The sequence below is a fragment of the Physeter macrocephalus genome, chromosome 5 (genome assembly GCF_002837175.3).
Source record: "Physeter macrocephalus isolate SW-GA chromosome 5, ASM283717v5, whole genome shotgun sequence".
Classification (NCBI taxonomy): Eukaryota; Metazoa; Chordata; class Mammalia; order Artiodactyla; family Physeteridae; genus Physeter; species Physeter macrocephalus.
The window spans coordinates 100,132,122-100,153,025 of record NC_041218.1 but is presented as its reverse complement, the minus strand read 5'-3'; the positions used below and the strand labels follow the sequence as shown (position 1 = coordinate 100,153,025).

Here is a 20,904-nt window from a genome sequence, read left to right as displayed (position 1 = left end):
CTTTTGAAGTTGGAACCTCAAATGTAGCTCTTCAACACACACACACACACACACACACACACACACACACACGCACACACACACACGCACAGACGCACACACACACACACACCTAGACGAGGGGCACGTGGGGCTTCATTTACTTCTCTCTGCTCTTGTTTACATTTGAAATCATCCATAAGATTTTGTTTTTAAAGGATGAGTACAGTTCCTGCCTACAACTGCTTACACTTAAGCTGAGACAAGATAAAAGCACGAAAGGTTAAGGGAGACAAGATGATCAATCCCATCATCATAAGGAGAGCATCATCTCCACAGTCTCAGACGAACTAGAGTGGAGAGAGGGGGCTCCTCGGAGGAGCCCGAGACGGCTGATCCCAGCCCTCAGACAGACCGCCCCCGGGGCCCGCTCAGGCTGCCTTCTCCTCCTCGATCCCACAGGAGTTGTCAGCCCCAGTACAAATTCGGTGAGTGGAAGAGAGGGTGAGGCACTTCAGGTGAAATCCGGGGGCTGGGGGGGGGGGGTCTGGACCAGGTGACCGCGATGTAGGGCTCACGTGGAAACGGTGGGACACTGTCGCCCACAATTTGCCAGACAAGCACCGATGGTAAAGTTTACACGGAAAGCAAGCGACACTGAGAGCTGAGTAATGTAGACATCACGTTTCGGCAGCTCGACTGCGGGCAGGTCAGGCCAGGCCCTGAACTGTGACCGCCACTCTGGCTGGCACCCGAGGCAATCAACGGCACACAGACTGTTTATCTGCACTGAGAGCCTCCTAGTTCCTGTGACGCGCAAGGCACTGCCCTAGGGCTGTGGAAGAACCAAGACACGCGGCACAACGTTCCACAGATGACCTATACCCGAAAGTGGCCGGAGTGAACATCTGCCCCTACACCATTTCTACCTGGTAACCTCACAAAGTTCACTCTCCCGAATCATAACCAGCACGGCACAGCCCATGGTTGATTCTGAGCCTGATGGCGCATGAGAAGAGCTCAGCTCGACCTGTTTGCTGCTTCACCTCGCCACTCCTCTACACCTGGGAGCAACGGGAAACCAGTCCTGAGATGAGGGGTTTGCCAAGGTCAGCCTCTTACCAGAAGCCCGTGCCAAATCGCCAGGTGCACAGACCACGTGCAACCCGTGCCGTTATTTTCATGTTGGGGGGACGGGTCATCAAGTCACAGTCTGCACACAGAATCAGCCTGTGTGGCAAAGGACCCAGAGCCCAAGTCCCGCAACCCACCTTAAGGAGAGACCCTCTGCCAGCCCATACACCTCATCTGTCTGGCCCCTGCAGGCCAAGGAAACCAGGACGCCCACTGCAGACGCCTCCTCCTGCTCAAGGATCAGCCTTCCCTATGCTGAGCCCCACTCCGTCTTCTGCTGCCTTTACCTCTTGGGAGCCAGCACCCTACAGGGGAGCCGTGATGTGTCTGATGCCTGTGCCAGCCAGGCATCAGGATGGTCCTGCGGGGGGATGTGACGGAATTCCCACCCTCAAGGTGGTCACGGTCAAGCGGGGGGAGATGAGCCCAAAACAGATGAACGGGGACCGCCAGCCAGGTGCCTCGAAGGTGTAATTTAGGGCCCAAATGCCCTGTTTTTAAAGGAGCTACCCTGGCGACAAGGCACGGCCCCGTGAGGCCCCGTGATGAATAATGGCGCCCGCCCTCCACTGCTCACAGGCTGGCGGCGGCGAGGGGAGCCGCCCCGGAACCCGGGCTGCACACAAGACCACCTGGCCGAGCATGAACTTGGCATGACTGATTTGGAATCAGACACAGCTTCCCTAACTCAGTCCTCAGTGCTGCATACCCCAGGCATCAGGTGCTTTTTTTTTTAACATCCCAAATAAGTTCAGCCGGAGGATGAGCCTCCCTAGAAAGTGGAATGTTGAAACCATTATGTAAAGAAATGCACCCCAGCAAACCTGCAGCTTTCCTCTGCTGCCTCGCCCTGTTTCAGCGCAGAACGGGGGCGGCCGCTCCACCCGAGGACAGCAGGCGTGTGACACAGGAGGTGTGCGCCCCGCTCCCGCTGCAGGAGCTGGAAAGTAGACATGGCTGGGAGCTGGGGGGTGGCAGGCACGGTGGGGGCCCCTCAGCTTTTCCAGAAACACAATGAACAAGAGGGCACCTCAGGATTTTGGAGCCTATGTTGCTTTTAAACATGAAAATGTAAAAGAAAGCTCTGCTTGAAAAAAATAAACTGAGAACAATTAAGAATATTCTGGGACTTCCCTGGTGGCGCAACGGTTAAGAATATACCTGCCAATGCAGGGGACACGGGTTCGAGCCCTGGTCCGGGAAGATACCACATGCCGCGGAGCAACTAAGCCCGTGCGCCACAACTGCCGAGCCTGCGCTCTAGAGCCCGCGAGCCACAATTACTGAGCCCACGTGCCACAACTACTGAAGCCCGCACGCCTAGAGCCCCTGCTCTGCAGCAAGAGAAGCCACCGCAGTGAGAAGCCCGCGCACCGCAACGAAGAGTAGCCCCCGCTCGCCACAACTAGAGAAAGCCCGCGCGCAGCAACGAAGACCCAACGCAGCCAAAAGTAAATAAATTAATTAATTTTAGAAAAAGAATATTCCGACGCACAGAATCAGGATTCCATTAAACGCCTGTGGATTCTTTAATTCACTGGAATAGCCTCCAAATCAATACAGAGTTTTAAAAAGTGGGTTTAGCCCGTGCAATTGTTCATCCTTCACTCAACAGGTATTTTCATCGAGCGCCCATGTTCATCATCACCGAAATGATCTTGCCATCTTCGACCCCAAAAGACAAAAGGAGCAATGTAGCCCCTGGAAGGAGCACAACGCCAAGCACGGGTTCTCTTCGTGAATGGAGCCCTGGCACCGAGTGCCACCCAGCGTCCATCTGTGCCCGAATCTCTCGTGAAGAAACGGGGGGCCCTGAGTGTTAGAGGAACCAACCAAGGGTCCGAGGCACAGATCCAGGGATGGGATGGGGGGCTTCGGTGGCCCTGTCCGGCATCTGCAGACTTCTCACATGGAACACACGCTGCTTCCTAGAACTGTGCAGAACTTCTGAACTGGCTCAGAAGTGATCCCTAGATGCTTACAGTATTCCTGCAATATATTTTCCATCTTACGCTTGAAACAACTTTTGAAGTTGGAACCTCAAATGTAGCTCTTCAACACACACACACACACACACACACACACACACACACACGCACACACACACACGCACAGACGCACACACACACACACACACGCAACCTCTGGCCCACTTAGCACTTTCCTAGAGGTGGGACCCGGGGCCAGGCTGGCCTTGGGTATTGTTAGAGTAAAGCCTGACTTAGCATCTCACTTGGGGTGACCAGGCTCCGAATAACTGCATCTCCTAAACAAATTCTCAGAGGCTAACTTCTCTGTCGGCGTCTGTTTATTAATTTACAATAAGAAATGCGTGTGCTGAAGGAACCAGCACGACTGCTCATGGGACAGTGGCCTCTACTTGCGGACCACAGTGAATCATAAGGTGACACACACGAAGTCACTCCACGTGCACAAGGCTCAGCCCAGCGCGCTCTAGAGTACGTGTGGGGCAGTGAAGGAAGGAAACCCGCACTGGGCACCTCGAAGGCCTCAGTACGATGTTCAGGCACCCTTACCCACTCCTTTAGTCAGTAACACAAAACTGCCCCAGAACAAAGGTTTCAAGTGCAATGCCCTGGGGTCCTTCAGTTCGGCATTCAGCAAACGTCTGACGGGCACTTGGTGTGTGCCTGGCACTGGGGCTGCACCTCGAGGGACCCCCTTCCCTGCCCCAGGGCCCCTTCTGCTGAGGGAGAGAGCGGGGGCTGCTCGGCAGGGATCAGGCTCCGCAGGGCTGCGGGACAACACCAGGGAGAGACACCCAGGCCAGAGCGTGGGCCGGGCAGAGCCACTGTCCAACTGTCCAGCTGGGCAAGGCAGCGGCTACTCCCCCAGATTCAGCCCCGCCCAGGTGCACGAAGCACCCCGACAAATCCTCTCCTAGAAGCACCACTGTTTAAATCTGCATCTCAACGTTGCCTATCTTAACTCCAACTCCCTGAAACGCAAGTCAACGGATTCACTATCTTTTTAAAAAGAAAGTTAAGTACTTAAGCGCCTACCAACAGAAAAAGAGCCTTTCTTAGGTGCCTCAGAGGCCCAAATAAGGAGTACGACACAGCCCGCGCCCCAGGACCTCCTACAGACCTCAAGTTCCCCATCTCAGGACTAGGCATGAACCTGACCTCCCCCACTGCAGCGGTTTGCTCTGGTGACACACACTGCGCCTGACCGTCCATGCGGCGGCCGAGGCCACTCCTGCCGGGCACACAGCGCCCCTCATCCTCCCTCAGGCGTCACGGGTGAGATTCCAGGCGCGAGTCTGCGACTGTGAGCGTGCTCTTTCTTGACCTCTTCCCTAAGTCATTTTCCAACTCAGATCCCGGGTCCTAACTGGCCACAAGTCTACATGAACGTCACTCTTCCTCAGCAGACCCGACATCCGCAGCCTCTTACTCCTTAAGTGAAGATGGACGAACCCAACAACCTACCAACAGCTCCTCATCTTGCTCACTTCGCTGGCCACTGGGGCTGCCAGTTCTCAGACCCAGAAGCCAGCAGGAACCCTCCACCCCACCTTCCCAAGCAAAGGTCACAGGACCCAAACAATCATTCTAGATGGCTCTTTGCACGCTGGGTTTGCACCTACCTCGTTCTCCATGGAACACCCCGTTGGAAAGTCTGTGTGAGGAGGAATTTCTCTGGAGGAATTCTGGTTCCTCCCCCTCTGCCGATAGTTACTGTGCATTCTCCTCTGTTCACTTCTGAGCTTGTTGAAAAATATGGTCAGATGTTAGCCCTCCCTCTGAAAAAAACATGTGAATGAACAGGAAGACCAGAAACCACAGCTTCCTTCTGCAAACCCCACTGAAGCTGTTTACAGGTTTTTAAAAAAGTTTGAGGCAGGCAACACCCTAAAACTGCTGGCAAAATCCAAACAGGCTGCACGCACGAAAAGACGTAAAATAAACCCACACATCTCCATACTAAGCCAGCACATCTTCTACCTAAACCTCCACATCTCCTTACTGAACCAGCACATCTTCTAACTAAACCAGCCCATCTTCTTACTAAACAAGCACATTTTCCTTACTAAACCAGCACACCTCCTTACTGAACCTGCCCATCTTCTAATTAAACCAACACGTCTTCTTACTAAACCAGCCCATCTCCTTACTAAACCAGCGCATCTTCTTACTAAACCAGTGCACAGACTTATTAAACCAGTGCATCTTCTTACTAAACCAGTGTTCTTACTAAACCAGTGCACACTTATTAAACCAGTGTATCTTCTTACTAAACCAGTGCATCTTCTTACTAAACCAGCGCACCTTCTTACTAAACCAGTGCATCTTCTTACTAAACCAGCCCATCTTCTTACTAAACCAGTGCATCTTCCTTACTACCTCTAGCATGCAGAGCCCACGGGTGGCCTCCCCACATTTCTAGCCAATACCGTGTAGTCAGTTGAAGGACATTATTTTGCAAGTCCGACCATTCTGCAAATCCAAACAACAAAGTTAGAAAGAGTAAGCAAGCAAGCTGAGAGCACTGCTGGGGCTCCCCCACCTGACCGTGCGTTGTCACCTATGTGGTGGGACCCGCCGACCTGGCTGTTTCCGGCCGGCCGGCTGTTGCCTGCTTCAGGGCACAGTAGTCCAGGGGGCCTGTGCAGAGCACACCTTCTCCATGACCGTCAGCCTACAAAAGCCTCTACCTGCCTCCAGGACTCTTGCGTTTGAGATGCAACTTTGAAACGAAAGAGTATGTCCTTGAGCAAGCTCACTTTAACTTCTTCAGGGTCAAATCTGATCCTGAAAAGGAGCAGCTGGGTTTGTTGATGTTGCAGACCCTTACACTCTCTAGATGTTCCAGAACAGCTGCAAACAGGAGAGGCTACTTAATTAACTGTTCTGGTTAATCAGAGTGATGATTTAGAGTGACCATATTCACAGCTCAAAACATAACAAATACAATACAATTTTACTAACATTCGATTTATTAATATTAGATTAATATTAGATTTGATTTGATCAAAGTGCTAATTTTCAACAGCTTTCTGCCCATAAAAATGGCTATTTCATATGGTTCAATTTAAACTGTAGCAAAGTTTAGTATTTCTTGATTCCGAAAAGACTGGTTCAGAACAATAATTTCATGCCTCAGTTACTACCACACATGCCGCAGATGTAGAAAGCACAGTAAACCGGGTAAGGAGTACTGCACTAGATTTGTTTGAATAAACATCTGGTATTGACTGGACTATCCCTCCCTTTATCTCTTTAGACACACAGGGCACTGTGGGTACTGTCTGGACTCCGCTTTCTCCTTCTTTCTAAAAGCTGCCCCTGCAGAGCAGGACCAGGTAGCCCTGAGGGAAAGGGAACCAGGAGTGAGATTCAGAGACCTCAGGAGGTGGAGCAGCCCCCAGGACGTATCTTGGTGACTGTGGGGCCTGAGTCCACTGCCTGTTCCCCACCAGGTCCCCCTGCATGCGACACACAGCCCACCCTTCCAAAGTCCCAGAGCTGCCCCTCCCGGGGAAACAGAGGAAACTAAAGGAAGCCCACCAGCTGCACATACAAGCCAACCTGTCCTGCTTTCACAGATACAATGATCACCAGGGTCAGCATGGAAGAGAAAGGGCAGGGAGCACAGGGGGCAAAGGAGAGACTGGATGGGGGCTTAAATTCTAGAGGGTTTAGAGGCATTTGAAGAGAATAGCATCCATAAATACAGCCAAGAGAGAGAGACAGAGACAGACAGAGCAAACAAGAAAGGTATCTTAGAAATCACATATATGATCGCCAAAATAAAAGAGTTCAATGGAAGGGCTGAATAATAAAATGGGTGTAACTGAAAGCCAAATTAGTGACCTGGAATACGGTGGCACTTTTACAAATGAACATTCCAATCAACTTGATGATCGAGAGCACTAACTCTGAACCCCAATTAAGCAAAATGTTAGCCCCCCACAAAAGAATTCCATTCCTGTTAGGATTGAGTCACAAAAAAATTGTACTCAGTGATTATCATACTTTGAATTTCATCAATGAAAATATGGAAATTTGTTTTTTCTCTTCTGATGTGATACCTACTTAAAACCGTCAATGTTACCTCTTGGCCCATAAAGCCTAAAACGTTTACTATCTGGTCCTTTACGTGAAAAGCTTGCCAACTCTATCCTAGAACATAAAGCGAAAGATGAAAAACAAGAAAATATTGGGACTTCCCTGGTGGGGCAGTGGTTAAGAATCCGCCTGCCAATGCAGGGGACACGGGTTCGAGCCCTGGTCCAGGAAGATCCCACGTGCCGCGGAGTAACTAAGCCTGTGCACCACAACTACTGAGCCTGCGCTCTAGAGCCCGCGAGCCACAACTACTGAACCCACGTGCCACAACTACTGAAGCCCACTGCCTAGAGCCCGTGCACCGCAACAAAAAGTAGCCCCCGCTCGCCACAGCTAGAGAAAGCCCGCGTGCAGCAACAAAGACCCCATGCAGCCAAAAATAAATAAATAAATAAATTTATTAAAAAAAAATAATAAAAATTTAAAAACAGCCACAGTGGCATTATTTTGCTTTAAAACTTGACAGGCATTTTTTTAAATCTTCGACTATCCAATAGGTGTTCAAATTTTTCACCAACAGACTCACATTTTTTTTTAATAGTTTGTTCAAATCAAGATGCAAATCAGGTCCATCGATAGACTGCTCTGAGCCGACACAATTCTTAAGTCTCTTGATGCATTTGTTAAATAGCCAGGGCAGGTCACCCTGTAGAATATCCCACTTTCTGGCTCCTGCAGGCTGTATCTCTGTCAGAACTTTGAGGATGCTTCTCAGCCCCTGTATTTCTTACAGACTGGTGGTTAGATCGTGAGGCTTTATTTAACTCAAGTGTGATGTTTTTTCAAGAATGCTTCCATCAGGGGGCACATAATATTGGGCAGTGACCTGCCACCGATGGCTATGGCCTGGCCCCTTTGTCTCATAGTTGGATATTTTTCAACAGTCTGGTTCCACAATTCCTTCATCATTTATTAGTGGAAACATTTACATAAAGAGACCTTTTCCCTCCTCGACTACTTGGTCACCCTGAGGTATAGATCATTCAGAAAAGTCAAGTTAAATGCATCATCCTTTCTCTACAGCAGTGCTGCTTCCCTGGAATCGCCGGAGCTAAACAATCCATTAGTCGTCATCTTACATCTTACGGACGATCCAACTGTCCTGCCCCGGCCGGCGGCGGCCTCTTCAAAGTGGACCCTGGCAGCTGCTGAGGGCTCCTCAGACCTGGAATTGGCCACTGCTGCTTCTAGAGGAAAGTGCTGTTTCAGGCCCGCTACCACTCACCGAGGGCGTTCACTGCACCTGGGACTTGGCACCAGAGAGAGTGAGGAAATAAGCACTTTGTGTTTAAGAGAAAAACCTCATGAATTCACAGTGATATTTCCAATCCAAAGGAGGATTACAGGGTTATTGATCACATTCTTTGGTATTATCTGCACCCACCCACTCCTCCTATGGTGAAAGCCAGTGTGTAATGTTGTTAATGTAACTATAGTTCCACTTTATCCTAAAACATATGGAACAGTGGCAATAATACCAGTGTTATTACTAATAAAATGATTACTGAAAACAATTTGCTGTAAGTTTTTTTGTTGCTTTTCTTGTTCTTAGTGCATGTCCCACTGCCGGCCTGCTGTCGAATTTCTATGATTTAATTACTTGAAATAACTCTTTTCTGTGGGGTTATGTCTTTTGTTAGTTTTTGCCATTTTTACTAATACTTTGCTTTTGATTTTTTTAAGTAATTTTTTCTTTAATGTTTGGATTCAATTGTAATCCTGTAAATCGTTACAAGGTCCAAACTCACAAGGCCCATGCTGAGAGGTCAGCCCCTCCCCTCTAGATAATCATCTAAGATAGGGCTCCACGCTACACCCTCCCACCCCGGCCCCGGCCCCGCTGTGAGGCTGCAGCGCGGTTTAGCGAGCCTGCACCCCAGGGATGGAATGAGGCCAAAATGAACAGCCTGGTGCACAAACTGATTCCTGTTTTTGCCAATGTTTCCTTGGCGGAGGTTTCTGGAAGTGGGATGCTGGGTCAGTCACGGCACCAGAGTTCAGCCAGGCATAGCCCCTTATGATACCCTGTCAGGAGCTATGCTGGCCGGTTCCTCATGCCTGACCAAGTAGGGATGTCTGCTGGCCTCAAAGGTGAGAAAAGGTAGCTCAGTGTGCTCTTAATTTGCATTGCTCTTATTATGCAAGAGTCTGAGTTGCCTTTTCACACATTTAAAAGCCATCTGAGTTTCTTTTTCAGTGAACTGTCTGTTCCCATCTCTTGACTTGTTTTTTCCTCTCAGGTCCTCAGGCTTTGTTTTCCCTATTTTTAGAAGCACCTTATATATGGGATATTTACTTTTTGTTTTATAAGTTGTAAATATTTTTTCTCGATTTGCTGTCTTTTTACTTTGCTTATGTTTATGTTATCAGATCTGGTCTTTCCCCTCCTTGCTCTGAATTTTGAATAACAGTTAAGAAAGTTTCCTCGGGAATTCCCTGGTGGTCCAGGGATTAAAACTCCACGCTTTCACTGCTGAGGGCCCGGGTTTGATCCCCGGTCGGGAAACTAAGATCCCACAAGCCACTCGATGCGGCAAAAAAAAAAAAAAAAAAAAAAAAAAAGTTTCCTCATCTCCCAGATCATTGAAGAATTCACCCATGTTTTTGCCTAGTACCTCTATGGCTTAATTGTTTTTGCTTTTATTTAAATCTCTGAACCACCTGTTGTTCACCCTTGTGTACACTAGGATGGATCTGATTTCATCCTTTTCCACACGTTTGTCCAGTTACCCCAATATCACCCATTACTCAGATGTCCCCACTGCTATGAAACACCATTTTACTGGGCTCTCAAGTCTCCCCATGGAGGGGGGTCCGTTTCTGTATTTTCTCCTCTGTTCCTGCAGCTTATCCCAGGACAACCCCACAGCTTCAATCGGGGCGAGACAGCACGGCCCAAGCTGGGGTTGTTCCCTCACTGTTCCTCCTCTTCAGAGACTGTTCTTGTTTGTTCGTAACAAAAAATGAGCTTTAAGTCAAGTGGTCTCGTTCCATTAAAAAGCCCGACGGTACTGTTACTGGGATCACGTTAAAAATTAATTCAGGGAGAGCAGACACAGTCATGATGCCACTACCCCACCCGAACACAGGTGTCTTCCACTTCTTCAAGTCCATGTTTGTGTGTTTCAGGAGTTTTTCTTATAGAGATTTTGGATGTGTCTGTTCATTTTAACCCTAAAGTATGTACTTGTAATCGTAAACAGGATCTTCTATTATACGCTGGAGTTCCAACAGGACGAAGGGAAAAGCCAAGCTGCCTGGAGGGGCTGTAGAGCAACGGGGCGGGAGGAGACGGCAACCGATACAAGAGCCCAGCCTGGGGTGCGGGAACTGGGGGGCGGGGGTACGTGGGGAGGAGGACAAGGACCCCCAGGCCCCACATATTCCTGTGCTGTTGACTTGAACATTGACTGTGGTTCCTGCATTTGAGCCGCACTAAGTGTTTTCATCGGCCCACGCAACCAGGAGAGAAGCTACAGAGGCACTGATGGGAGGGCCTGGAGGCTGGTGGAGGTGACCCTGCACGGCAAGCCTTGCCAAATGCACGGCAAGAGTTGCTGGAACCCCTAAAGGGGCCAAGACGCACTACTGAACCCATGTCTGGGCCCGAGGTTCCACCCAGTCAGGGTAATAGAAGCCACTGGTGCATGGAGCCCTCAAACAGCAGCGCCGCTGTCCCCACACCACCTGGCGTGGCGACCGGGCCTGAATGTGTTGCTGCCACTGATGGCTCCCCATGTGCCACGTCAGACACCGCTAGTGCCTTCTGAAAGAAAGCTGTGCCCTCTGGGAAGAAAACAGGTCAGTCTGCCTACAGCTGGCAAGGTGAACAGCAGACCTTTCCTGCCTGAACGCTCCATCGGCTGCCCAGCCAGCACATGCCGGGTGATGGTGGGGCTTCATTCTTCTGGGAGTCGTAGCAGACCGACGGCTCCCAGACAGAACCACCTGCGAGGGTTACGTGCCACCCGCCCACCTCTGTCTAAAGGGGCAGGTCATGAGGAGAGCGAAGTCCAAGGCCTGGCTTCCCCGGGTCACCTGTGGGCCATCTGGACAGCATCACGGACAGCACGCCACACTCCGACCCCACAGCCACTAACAGAGAGGATGCCAATCCCTGATGGCCCCTTGGGATACAGAAGGCGCTTCTCCTATAAGGACAGGAGCACCCAAGGTGGGAATGGGATGAGGGGGAGGAACACTCACTGAAGGAAAAACGATGACAGCTCGACCACAGTTCGAACAAGTTCTCTCCCAACTGCATTCTCGTAAGGTGAGACCCGCCCCAGAAATGCCCGACAGAAAGAACGCCTCCACTTAAAGGTAAAACCCACGCACCTCCGTAAACAGGAGGCTGCATGTGGTCTGGCCCCAGAGGAAGCAAGGTCCACTACCTTACCCACACTGCTGACTCAGGTAGAGCCTCGCCCACCAGACTGGACCCAGGTCACGGACGGTAAAGCCTGCCTCACTTCTGAGGTGCATGATCCATGGAAGGCTGCAGCTGCCTGCATGACTGACCATGAGCGTCCCACAGTCCAACGCACTGGACACACTGACCAAGGGGCAAACATCCAGGTCCCCTGCTGCAGGACAGATGTGGCAACCTATCCATGCGTCGAATCTTCATGGAGCCCACGTAAGCACCCACAAAGGAAGCGCTGCCATGGGCAAAGCCAACGAGCATCTCCACTATAGCCTGATCCCCCGGCGATGGGCGACCAGAAGAGACTGGTGCAGCCAAGAGGACGGCCTCTGGAAACCTATCCGCATCCCTGGTGAGCACGTAGTCAGGAATGTGACGGAAGCAACACAGGAGATGCGCACGCGGACACGGAGCTCCTGCTGAGTGTCAGGGATGGGTGGTGCGCATGCATCTCCGCCTCCATAGAGGCCACCACCTCAGCGCTAATCCTGCTAAGGAATTAGTGGGAGTTCCTGGGCCAGTTCTGCAATTTTTCTTAAGTTTGAAATTATTTCAAAATAAAAAGATTCGTAAAAACACACATCAAAATAATAAACATTTTACAAGGGCACACAAACAAAAGGACCTGCATCAAATAGGTAAGGATGGTTGCCAATGAAGGAGGGGCATGAAAGAGGAGCGAGGACTGGGGAATCAAAGGAAATGGATAAGTGAATAAATAAAACCAACAGAAAGCACCAGGACTTCCCTGGTGGCGCAGTGGTTAAGAATCCTCCTGCCAATGCAGGGGACACGGGTTCGAGCCCTGGTCCGGGAAGATCCCACATGCTGCAGAGCAACTAAGCCCACGAGCCACAACTACTGAAGCCCACAAGCCTAGAGCCCGTGCTCCGCAACAAGAGACACCACCGCAGTGAGAAGCCCGCGCACCGGAACGAAGAGCAGCCCCTGCTCAACACTACTCGAGAAAGCCCCCGCGCAGCAACAAAGACCCAACACAGCCAAAAATAAATTTTAAAAATAAATAAATTTATTTAAAAAAAATACACGAAGCCAAAATGAACTGAACTACAGGGAGAAACAAGCAAACCTAAAACAATAACTGGAGACTTTAACACCCCCCTTCTCAACGACTGACAGAATTAGCATACAAAAATTCAGTAGGAAACAGTTTGGCAGTGTTTTACAAAGTTAAATATATAGTTCCTATATAACTGGGCAATTCCATTACTCGTTATTGTCCAAAAGAATGATTACATATGTCCACACAATGGGTCATTCACAGATGTTCATAGCAGCTTTTCATTATAATACAAAACTAAAAAGAACCCAAATGTCCGACAACAGGTGATGGATAACCAAATTGTGGTATATACGTACCACAGACTACTACTCAGCAATAACTGATACACACCACATTATGGATGAATCTCAAAAACATTATGCTGAGTAAAGAGGTTCTCGAAAAACATTATGCTGAGTAAAGAGGTTCTCGCACACAAGTATATTGTATGAATCCATTTGTATCAAGTTCTAAAGCAGATAAAACTAATTCAGACAGCACTAATATATATTGGAAATTAATCCAAACGGCAATAATCTGTAGTGGAAATACAGAACAATGGTTGCCTGGGAAAGGGACGTCCTAAGAGGTAGGAAGGGAACTTTCTGACTGAGGGTTATGGTCTATTTCTTGGCAGGGGTTTGGGTTACAGGGGTATGCTTTTGTCAAAATTTAGGTAATGTACATTTAAGATGTGTCCATTTCACCATAAATTTTACAGCGAAAGAAAACTGTAAACAAATTCTGAACTCTGATATGCATGCTGAAGTGTTTAGATCAAAGTGAACTGATGTCTGCAACTTACTTTGAAAGGCATCAGAAAAATAAAATGGGTCGATGGATAGGTAGAAGAATGAAGAGATGGGTAGACGTGAGATAAAACAAATATACCAAACGTTAATGGCAGAACCTAGGCCGTGGGTATGGTATACGGGTATTTGCCATAAAATTCTTCCAACTTTGGTGTATTCAAAACTTTTCATAATAAAATGCTTGGGGCGTGGGGGGCGGAGGAAGCAGACTGTGGCTGTAGACTCCTCTTCCGAGAAGTGGCGCTGAAGAGGCACATGTTCTATGTGGAGGCTTAGAACACAGCCTGAAATAGATCTGACATTGGATGTACCATGGGCAGGTCTGCTTCAGCTACTGTGCATATTTCAGAACATAAAGTTTAAGAGCTATTTAGAGCGACACCTCTACCGGCAGTAATAAAACACTTAGACAGTCAGACCCAGAACATTTCCTGACATTGACAAGCAGGATAACACACCTGACACATAGGTCTGCCCAAGGCCTTAAACTAATAAAACTGTATCCCCACCGTGTAAACGGCAAGGGGAAAATGGAATATTCTAAACCACACCTGACTGTAGAGTTAATGGTAACAACACACAGGAAGCATATTAGAGATCTGGGGAAAAAACTGCATGTCGTTTCAAACTATAGAATGACTAATAAAGATTCAAATAAATAAAAGTTTCTTCTTCTCAGAGTCACAAGTGACAACACAGGTGAGCCAGCATCTCCCACACCAGGTAACACAACAGGATCAGACTGACCGTTTTGCTCACTTTCAGAATTCAACTATTCCTTCCACCTCCTGGGTTACAAGATACACACTGCAGTTCGCCATCCTAAGCCTCGAACAAAAGCCCAAATTCCAACTTCCTACTGCACTCATTAAAGAGGATTTCTTTTCATGGCACTGAACACATCTAATGCCTGTGATCAAATGCCCTAATTCTTAACGCAATCCAGCAGAAAACTGCTACTGTTCAGGCACACTTCAGAGGAAAACCTGTAACATTTCTGGCACCAGCACACAGCTAAGAAAAAACGTCCTTTTTATTTCTACTAAATTGACAAATGCCAATCTAAACTCTGTCGCAACTGCATAACCATTAACACCGAGCGTCACATGTGAAGACCGGCCACTGGCCTTGGACTGAGGGATAAGAAAGCGCAAACGGAGCAGTGAAAGCGCCCACAAAGAACACGGGGCAGGACAATGGCACGGAGGCTGGGCAAATGTGGCTCAGCCCAATCCCCTGCTACAGACCCTAGGTCACATGACCACATGAGTGTGCGGTCTGCGGCCCACACAGAGCACATGCAAGCGGTCCCGCCACTCTGAGTAGCTCATCCACGTCTAAGGCGACAGTGGAGACCAGGTCCTCAGAACCTCCAGGCTAGAATGAGACCAGGTCCCACGGAACCAGTCCTAGCAGAGGACTGACGGCACTAGACTCTGCACTGCAGGGTATGCTTCAAAATAACCCACTGTCTTGGTCTGCCTGAACAAAGCACCACAGACCTGGCAGCTTCAACAACAGTTATTTATTCTTTCCCAGTCCCAGGGGCTGGGTGTCTGAGACCAAGGGGTCAGCAGGGCTGGTTTCTCCCGAGGCCACTCCCTCAGTTTGGAAACAGCCATCTTCTCCCTGATCTTCACATCATCTTTCTACTGGATGCACATCCCTGGTGTCTCTTTGTCCAAATTTCCTCTTCTTATAAGGACATCAGTCATATGGGATTAGGGCCCACCCTAGTGACCTCACTTACCCTTTTAAAAAAATATTTATTTATTTATTTATTTATTTATTTATTTATTTTTGGCTGTGTTGGGTCTTCGTTGCTGCATGCAGGCTTTCTCTAGTTGCAGCGAGCGGGGGGGCTACTCTTTGTTGCAGTGCACAGGCTTCTCACTGCAGTGGCCTCTCTTGTTGCGGAGCACGGGCTCTAGGTGCGCGGGCTTCAGTAGTTGTGACACGCGGGCTCAGTAGTTGTGGCGCGCAGGCTCAGTAGTTGTGGCGCACGGGCTTAGTTGCTCCACGGCATGTGGGATCTTCCCGGGATCTTCTCGAACCCGTGTCCCTTGCATTGGCAGGCGGATTCTTACCCACTGCGCCACAGGGAAGCCCAACCTCACTTATCCTTAATCACCTCTTTAAACGTCCTATCTCCAAATGCAGACCCATTCTGAGGTGCTGGGGGGCGGGGGGCGGGGGGTCAGGGCTTCAACATATGAGTTGGGGGCGCAGGGCATAGTTCAGCCCATTAACACCTGGGGAGCAGGGGTGGATGAGGAAAAAGTGTACCTGAAACAACCTGCCCATGCATTGATGATATTTGACATTGTGGCATTTGAATCTGCATTAGAAGATTTTCTCTACACTTGTTCTTGATGTCTTCATAACAAAAAGGTTTCCTTATTCACTCTTATCAAATCACACTTCCTAAGATCCATCCTCGTCTGTCCTCTGAGCTCTGCTTCAAGCTCTGTGGCCACAGACCTCATCTGTCTCCCCAGCATCTGCACCTGGCGCACAGTCAGTGCCAAAGAACAGTTCTTAAAGCAATGAATGAAAACCTCCAATGGCTTCACCTGCACCCGGGACCAAAACCAACCCTAGACGCACACACCCTGGGCTCCAAGCCCTCCCAGCACGTCAAGGCCTCAGTCCCCACCTTGCCTGCTTCTGTACATCACATGCACGGTCTCCCGGGTGGAATTAGCTGATGCCTCCCTGTCTCTCCTGACATGAGGGCACTGGCCCTCTCTAACATGGCCTTCTCTAACATGGTGTGGGCAGCTTACTCTCCAAATAAAATGAGATGGCCTCAGCCCTTCTCACTGTACTAAGCATGTAATAGGCACCCAAATAAATAAATAGGATGATTTCACACCAATCAGCTAAATCTACAGTACTTAACTGCATCACACCACAGAGTGGTGATGAGGATGGAGCAGGCGGGTTATTATTGCTGACAGAAATGAAGAAATAAAAGACTAACAGTAACTGCAGTGACCAAACCTACTGGGTACAGAAGGCACTTGTCCTTGACCTCATAGGGCAGAACACTGACAGCCCTTCCCATTCCAGAGCAGCCCCCTACTGCAGTACTACTGGTCATAAAAATGTCTTCCTCTCAAACGATGCTCAGAGCAGAAACAGAAAAGTACTAGAAGATTCTGATGTGCTTTCTGAACCTAAATTATCATGATCAGTGGGTTATCAATCTGACTGAAGAAGACGAGGGAATTTACAGTTCCCAATGCAGAAAATTAATAAATACATGATACTGTGTAAACGGTAATTCTCCAAACCAGAAGAGGAATAAGGCTCATGTTTGCCAGTTATTCTGGACTCATCTACTGACGGCCTGACGTCTTGTCTCCACCAGATACCTCTTGCAGTGGTCTTCCGGCCTCCTCCCCGCAGGGTGCAACACTGCCACCAAAGAATCACTGTGACAACTATCCGAGAGGAAAGAAAACAAGGTATAGAGGCACAAATTCACTTTGTTAACCCACATTATGGCTGTGAACCTATAGAATCAATATAGTTATAAAAGCAATTTAGTAGGTGATGACCAGCAGTTAAAAAAAAACAAAACAAAAAAGAGAACAGAATAAAAAAATCAGAGTGCACTGCTTGTAGTAATAATCGTTTCTTTAAACTTTCATTTCAGCTATACAAATACTTATACATACGCACACATACCTGTAGAGAAGGTATGGCTGCCTGAGGGCTGGTCGAGCTCAAACTCCCACTTCCTCACAGACACTAGCTAAGGGATGATTTGGCAAGTACATGGGCTGATAACTGGGGACCCATAACCTAGAGGAATTTTTTTCTCCCCACTTTTCTTATGGAAACTTCAAAAATTCACAAAAGTAAGCAGAGTAACGAATAATGTATAACCATTGCCAAAGCATTCAGCTATCTCCCCTCTTTTTTTTTCTAGTCTGAGCAAAGCAAATCTCTGAAATCATATTGTTTCACCTATAAATACCCCAGTGTATATGTCTATCAGATCAGAACTTGACAAAACATTACAAATATTACACCCAACAAAATTAATAATAATGCCTCATTATCATTTACACCAAGTCCTACACTTCCAGGGTACTTTATAACCTTTGTTCTTTTTTCATTTAAAGAATACAAATAAAAGAGACCAACGTACAACTATTTAACTTCGTTCAGGCTGAAATCATGACTACCTGTGGTGCGACCTGTGCCCCGACAGCAGCAGAAGCGGCAGAAACCGGGAACCGAACAAGGCTGAGGGCCGAGGGTGACTTCCCACCAACTGTGTCTACCCAAAGGCTGTGATCCGCATCTGAGTCAAGTGGTTTCATAAAAATGCACGTAATCCAACGAATGCACCTAAGCTTCCTACAAAAAGGAATTACATCCTAACAGAAGAGTATCAAAAGGCATGGAACTTGGGTCTGCTCTGTAAGGAGGAAGCCTCATTCTCCAAACCCCCAAGCAGGAATGGTGGCCTGAAAGGTACCAGTCACTCTGGGGACGTTCAGGCAGGAGAGTGACCTCCATGGTCATTCCTACTCCCCAGGTCGCAGGCCTCTGGCAGCTGGTGGACTTCTCTGTCCACACGTCCATACCCCAGACCTCCCCATCTCCTCATCAGCTCCTCCCACACCCCATCACCCAGCACCTTCCACAGGACATTACTGGCTCCGGTCACCCTCACCGTATGTGCCAAGGTAGCCTGAGAAAGGACAGGGCTGTACCTGTGCACTTTATATGAAATCCACTCTGGTCTACTGGTTCTCTGGCAGCTCGATGAGTCCTGTCCTGAGGAAACAGGCCACGTTAGAACAAGCCTGAATAACTGCTTGACGGAACACCAAGACAAGCATCCGAAGACCTGAAAAGCCTATCAATCCACATTTTTAAAGGCTTAAATCTGCACTTTTTGAGGAAGCTAACTTGGAAAGAGAATTTAAATGTCCAAATGGTACTTTCACAAAACTATTAAGTCATTACTCGCTGCTTCAGATTGAATTTGTGTATGTTTTAAAATGGACAGCTCTAGTTAATTTACGATAATGAGAACAACTTAAGCATCAAATTGACTGAGCTGGAGGTGACCTCACACTGAATGGGGGAACAGAGCGGGAAGGTTCTCCTGGCTTGTGACTGGCTGGGAGCAAGAGGTAAAGTGTGCTAAGTCGTGGCCTGGATAGAAATCTATGCCCCAGAGCTCTCTGTCTAGACTGCCTGTAGGAAAATGAGATCTGGCAGTCACAGAGTACACAGAAAACACAAACCTCCTGGCTTAGGCGACTGTGTAACAACTGGTTATCTCCTCTAATAGAGACAATGAAATGTATCAATCTTCTCTATGCCTGGATCTTTCCATTGCCCCCCACTATAAAATTCTTGAGATTTACTAGTTCTAGTCCAAAAGCTCAGGAGTGTCTTACCACTTCTCTGTCTCTCTCAATATGCTGAATGTTCAAACGTTTCTTCCAGAGCTGGGTGAAAGTTCTGGGAAAAATTCATTCTCATCCTTCCCCATCAGATAGGCTAGTACCCACCTGAAGGGCCTAACTCTCCTTAGCAGGCACCATTTGGACTGACTGTGGAAGATACAGTGTGGCTAGGATTCGTCCTCTGCTAGGACTGAGCCAGCTCATCTACAGAATGCTGGCAGCCGAGAGCACTGGTGACAGGCCTTCTCCTATAAGGGCCCTGGCCCACCTGCCTATCTGGGACAGGAGAGGATGCAACTGGCTACATTTCCTGGGGGGCGTCTACCAGCTTCGGTAGAAACACTAAACTCAGCTTTTCCCCTTTTGGTGGGTAGCATCCCTCTGCGGTCTGATGCTTTTGCAGAGGCTGGATCACTTTCTTGGGCTGTTTTCCAGACTAAAACCCTCTTTGTAGGTAACTGCAACTGATACTGAACTTAAATTACACATGTGTATTAACAACCTAACAAAACAATGAATAAAGAAAGTGAGAGAAGCAGCACTGCACAATCCCCCAAAGACCACCTGGCTACACTTCATTTCAAGTACCCTTTTAAAACGGGACACCTTGTGACGGGTAATCGTCCGCTGAAGGACACAGCTGGCTCTGAAGAGCAGAAGATCAGAGGATTTATCAAGGTCTGTTTTAAACTTGCACATAAAAGTGCACACACATTTATTAAAACGAAAATAACAGGCAAGACACTTCGATTATAAAGCCTGTATTTGAAAAAGATACATTTCATTGAAATCCATTTTACATCTTAATGATAGCTTATCTCACATGGTTATCTGTCTCCTTAAAATGTTGAGTTTCTTTATCGATTACTCTAGCTTGTAATTAAAGCCACATTTTAAAAATTACAAAGACTAAGGAGCCTCTTGAACCGTGTCCTAAATCCAACTGCCAAATGCAACGTCACTGAAATCACTCAGCTGGTGTTAGGTAGAGCAAAACTCAGCCCGCGCCGGCCGGACCGGACGGTGAACGGGCTGTACCATGAAGAAGTTTTTGCTTTTACTTGGTACCCCAATACTGAAGTCAACTAAGCAGCAAATGTTTCTACATTAACCTTAGACCCCATTCTCTCAAGATGCTAACCCTGGAAAACTTTCTGGCCCATAACGGGGTCCAGCTCCTCTGCAGCCCCTGGTCACTGACCCGCGGGGAAGGCCATGTGCAGAGCCTGGGTTTGGGGGAGAGTCACTGACCGGAAGGGGCGGAAAGGCGTGGCTCCTTCCTCCCCCGCGCGCCCGGCCGGCAAAGGACCACCTAACCCCATTGTCCAGGGGCTCGCCTCCTACTCCATCGCGCGGAGACCGACTCCCGCGACCCTGTCCCGGGCCTGACCGTGCGCCGTCCACCCGGGGGCCCCGGCCTGCCCGCCACGCTCACCTCCAACGGTGTGCGCCCCCGGGCCTCCCCACGCCGGACTTCCAACCTGGGGCCTCCCCACGCCGGACTCCCACCTCGGAACTCCCCTTGCCGGGCCTCCCTACGCCAGACTCCCGCCCGGGACCTCTCCACGCTGGAGTCCCACCAGACTCCTGTGCCGGACCTCCCCACGCCTAGCCTCCCCAGGCCGAACCTCCCCAATCAGAACTCCCCTCCACGGACCTCCCCAAACCAGACTTTCCCACGCCCCGCACCGGCAGACCGACGGGCGGCCCCGAGGGACCCTCCCGTGTTCCCCTCGCCCCCCGAACCCCAGCCCCTCCGCCTTCCGCCTGCCTCGGTCTGGGGTCCAGCCCGCCCCCCACCCGGCCTTCGGGAGGACGCGCCCCGCAGGCTCACCTTCTTGCCCTTCTTGCCCTCTTCCTCCATGTCGCCGCGAGCGGCCCCCGCGGCCCGGCCCGCCCCGGGAGCCCCGCGCCGCCCGCTGCCGCTACATGCTCGCCCGGGCCCCGCGGCTGCTGCCGCTCC

The 20,904-nt window shown here is 49.3% G+C and overlaps 1 protein-coding gene across 6 annotated transcripts in view; it reads right to left on the bottom strand.

Moving 5' to 3' along the window:
• CCM2 (CCM2 scaffold protein) overlaps nt 1-20,904 on the bottom strand; it is a 61,612-nt gene extending 40,708 nt beyond the window's left edge. For 2 of the 6 annotated variants that reach the window (XM_024115123.3, XM_028490234.2), the window contains exon 1: nt 20,776-20,904. In XM_024115123.3, the coding sequence (XP_023970891.1) occupies nt 20,776-20,805 (30 nt within the window). In that variant the 5' untranslated portion in view covers nt 20,806-20,904. Of the gene's footprint in view, nt 1-4,723; nt 4,880-7,731; nt 8,455-16,883; nt 16,953-17,702; nt 17,878-18,236; nt 18,301-20,775 lie in introns of those variants that run through there. The other 4 variants (XM_028490232.2, XM_024115121.3, XM_028490233.2 and 1 more) reach the window with 4 other exon arrangements.